The sequence below is a fragment of the Pediculus humanus genome, genomic scaffold (genome assembly GCF_000006295.1).
Source record: "Pediculus humanus corporis 1103172107405 genomic scaffold, whole genome shotgun sequence".
NCBI classification, from domain to species: domain Eukaryota; kingdom Metazoa; phylum Arthropoda; class Insecta; order Psocodea; family Pediculidae; genus Pediculus; species Pediculus humanus.
Window position 1 is genome coordinate 12,691 of NW_002987030.1, and position 3,365 is coordinate 16,055.

The 3,365-nt window shown below is 28.4% G+C and overlaps 2 protein-coding genes across 2 annotated transcripts; both read right to left on the minus strand.

Moving 5' to 3' along the window:
- Positions 1-1,176: 1,176 nt before the first annotated feature.
- Positions 1,177-1,727, minus strand: Phum_PHUM057700 (uncharacterized protein; the record flags this gene model as incomplete). Its single annotated transcript, XM_002423375.1, has 2 exons — positions 1,177-1,258; positions 1,630-1,727. The coding sequence occupies 2 exons, from the start codon at positions 1,725-1,727 to the stop codon at positions 1,177-1,179; spliced, it is 180 nt and encodes a 59-aa protein (XP_002423420.1).
- A 17-nt stretch (positions 1,728-1,744) lies between these two features.
- On the minus strand, positions 1,745-2,682 carry Phum_PHUM057710 (uncharacterized protein; the record flags this gene model as incomplete). The annotated part of the gene is made up of 3 exons (XM_002423376.1): positions 1,745-1,829; positions 2,325-2,502; positions 2,655-2,682. The coding sequence occupies 3 exons, from the start codon at positions 2,680-2,682 to the stop codon at positions 1,745-1,747; spliced, it is 291 nt and encodes a 96-aa protein (XP_002423421.1).
- Between the last annotated feature and the right edge of the window lie 683 nt (positions 2,683-3,365).

Sequence of the window (3,365 nt, forward strand, 5' to 3'; positions counted from 1 at the left end):
CCGTTTTCAATGGAATCCATATTGTTTTTTTTTTTTTTTTTAACCTTTTACACTTTCTTTTTCTATATCTTCTAACCAATTTTCCATTTTTACGATTTGGTTATGTTCCTTTGAGATCACACACACACACACGTAAAACCTCTTACCTATTTTATTCATTTATTTATTTATTATTTATTTTATATGCGTTTATTGAAATTCAACGTGGAAGAAAAAAAAGAAGAGAAAATTTCAAATTCGTTTCGCCATGTTTTCTTTTTTTTTTTTTTTTCTCCATATCATTTTTAAAATTTATATTTTCATTCACGTTTCTCGGTTATTAATAATTAATTTTTATTTATTCTTCATTTTTCATTATTATTATTATTATTATTATTATTTCGTTTTTTTTTTCGATTTTATTTCCGGAAAATTAAGATTTTGATATATAAATAAGTTACGTTTGGTTTCCGTTTCCGAATTGACAAATGAATGTTTGGGGTCGCGAAAGGTGGTTAAAACATAAATTAGAGGTTTCAACCCGAAAAATAAATGTTTTTGTTTTCTCAGGTGAATAATTGTTTCCTTCACTCCAATAATGGAATTTCTACTTTTACCATTTTTCCCATATATATATATATATATATATATATTCCACCACCACCACCACCGCCCCCTCACACATCGTACATCCCTAAATTTTTCTATAACTCCCTCGGAAAAATACAAACAAACAAAAAAATTTTTTTTTTTTAATTTAAATTGCGAGAAAGGTAATTTACTTTTGTTTTGTTATTATTATTATTATTATAAAAGTGAAAATTACTATTGTAAAATGTTTTATGATGTGATGATAACAATAATAATAAATAAAACGAAAGAAATGAGCAAAGAATACAACGGTGAAATTTGATAAACTGCAATAACGGGGAGCACCTATAAAAATATAAGTTGAGGAGTTAAAGGGCATGGTTTGATTATGTTAGGATGTTCATTTCACTCCGTTTGTGCACCATTTTGACGTGGAGGAAGAAAAAATCACAGTTGTGTAAAATCGAAAAGAAAGATCCGACATACTACCCTACACCCTGCCACCTTCATCCGACTAGAAATCACTTTAGGGTCAAGGGGGGTGGGTGATATTTATTAAAACGAAATCGAATATTTTTTTTTTTTTTTCGGACGAAGAAAAGCAGACTAAATTTTTAACGAGGGATAACAATACGTTGTTAGTAGTTTCGAAGAGCAGACCGTGTTGGTTGTTGCACATATTGTGTTGCTTAAAAAAAAAAAAAAAAACTCAGATTCGGACAATCGAAGGGAGGATTAGGAATAAAATGCAGATTAAACTCCCATGAGCACTCCTCACTTTTCTTTCTCCCCAATTACAAAATTTAAAGATTAGTAACTTAAGCTTGAATCCCTCACTTTCTCTTCAAAGGGAGATTAATCCACAAATGCATTTCTCCCAGATCAACGAGAAAAAAAAAAAAGTTCGGAAGACCCCCTCCCCCCTTGATTCTGTCATGTCAAATCGAAAGAGATTTTAAGTAAATGGTAGTAGCACGTACACATTTTACGATTGCAAATTTTTTTTTTTTTTTTTTTAACAAAATGGACAAACAAGGTCAACTACATAAACTAATAAACCGGAAATCACATGATAGAACGATATTTCGAAAAACGACGTCAACTAATTGAATCGGACTAGTCAAAAAACCAGGAAAACAATTTCGCATTGCAGACATTTTTGTTATTTAAATGATCAGGATGTAAAATTCGTAAAAACCGGAAATGATTTCGGTCGGTCGTCGACGTGTCGCAAACGACGAGGAGTCATTTGAAAAGAACTAAAACTATTATTATTGTTAATTACATTCATAAAAATATTTTTACGAAAAAAAAAAAATAAATAAATATTTACCGTGATTGAAACCGTAAATAATAATAATATTAATAACAATAAATTTTCCGATTATACAAAAAACTAAAAAAAAGAAAAACCGGAAACCGGTTTTACAAATAAAAATTCCACAAGTTTATAGTTTGACTAATGAGCGGTTGGTTGATTTAATTACCCGATGACCCACGAAAAATAAAATCGATAAACCGCCATCGAATTTTATCATTATGAAAAAAAAACTTTTAATTATCATAACAATTTTCCTAACAAAAAAATTTTTTTTTCTTCCTTCTTTTATTGATGATAACGCGCGTGTGCGTAAAATACGCGTGACGATTATTTGTAATTATTTTATTTTATGTAATTCTTTATCGATTTTCTGCCGCGAAGGAATTAAATTTAATGATAAAAAAATTTAATGAGTGATAAGATTGGTACTCACCTATCGGTAAAATTTCCTTCGGATTTTGCTATGTTTGCCGTTTCGCTAAAAACGAATATTCTAGATAAACCTCTGTACCATTTTATACTGTGAAGTTCACCACATTTTGCCGGATCTACTGTACACGGTAATTCGACTTCTTGACCTACTAAACCGGCTACCGTCATTTGCGGTACACCTGGAAAAAAAAATAATAATAATAATATTTACGAATTCGTTTGCACGGGAATACATAAAACTCCGTCGATAGGAAAGGAAAGGACAGGAAAGGAAACCAACCTACATTTTCAAAAGATGCTTCTAAAAAGTAAAAACTACAAAAATCAAGACCTACAATAACAATAAAAACTAATTTCATATTAAAACTTTATTCAAATCTACGCATGCATGCGTATATTCATCCACATTTATTTTCACTATTTAAATTACTATTATTATTATTATTATTATTATTATTATTATTATTAGAAAAACTACGAAATTACAGAGACCCAAACACACAGACACACACACTCACACACACAGAAACCTCACACACACACTCTAAGCACAAGTTAAAAACGTTTAAGTTTACTAACAAATTTTTTAAAAAAAAAAATATAATTAACACAAGTTGGCAACACTTATTATTATTATTATTATTTTGTAAGTAGTTGAAAAAAAAACCGCGAAAAATATTTTTTTTTTAAAAAAAAAAGAAAAAAATTATTTATTTTTGTACTTTTATCGTAATGACAACTTTTTAAACCCAATTTTTTTTCGGAGCCCGCCCCACTTCTCCCCCCCGAAAAAAAAAAAACCGATAAAAATTCAAATGACTTTTATCATTTACATCATCATCATCATCATCATCATTATTAATTATTTATTTGTTTATTTATTTATTTTTATTTTTTCATCTACGCAGCGGCGTAGTAATTTACAAATTTAAAAGGGTTTTATTAATAATTTAATTAATATTTATGGAGTAATAAATATTATTAAATTCGTTAATACATCATCTAAATGATAATAATAATAATAATAATAATAATAATAATA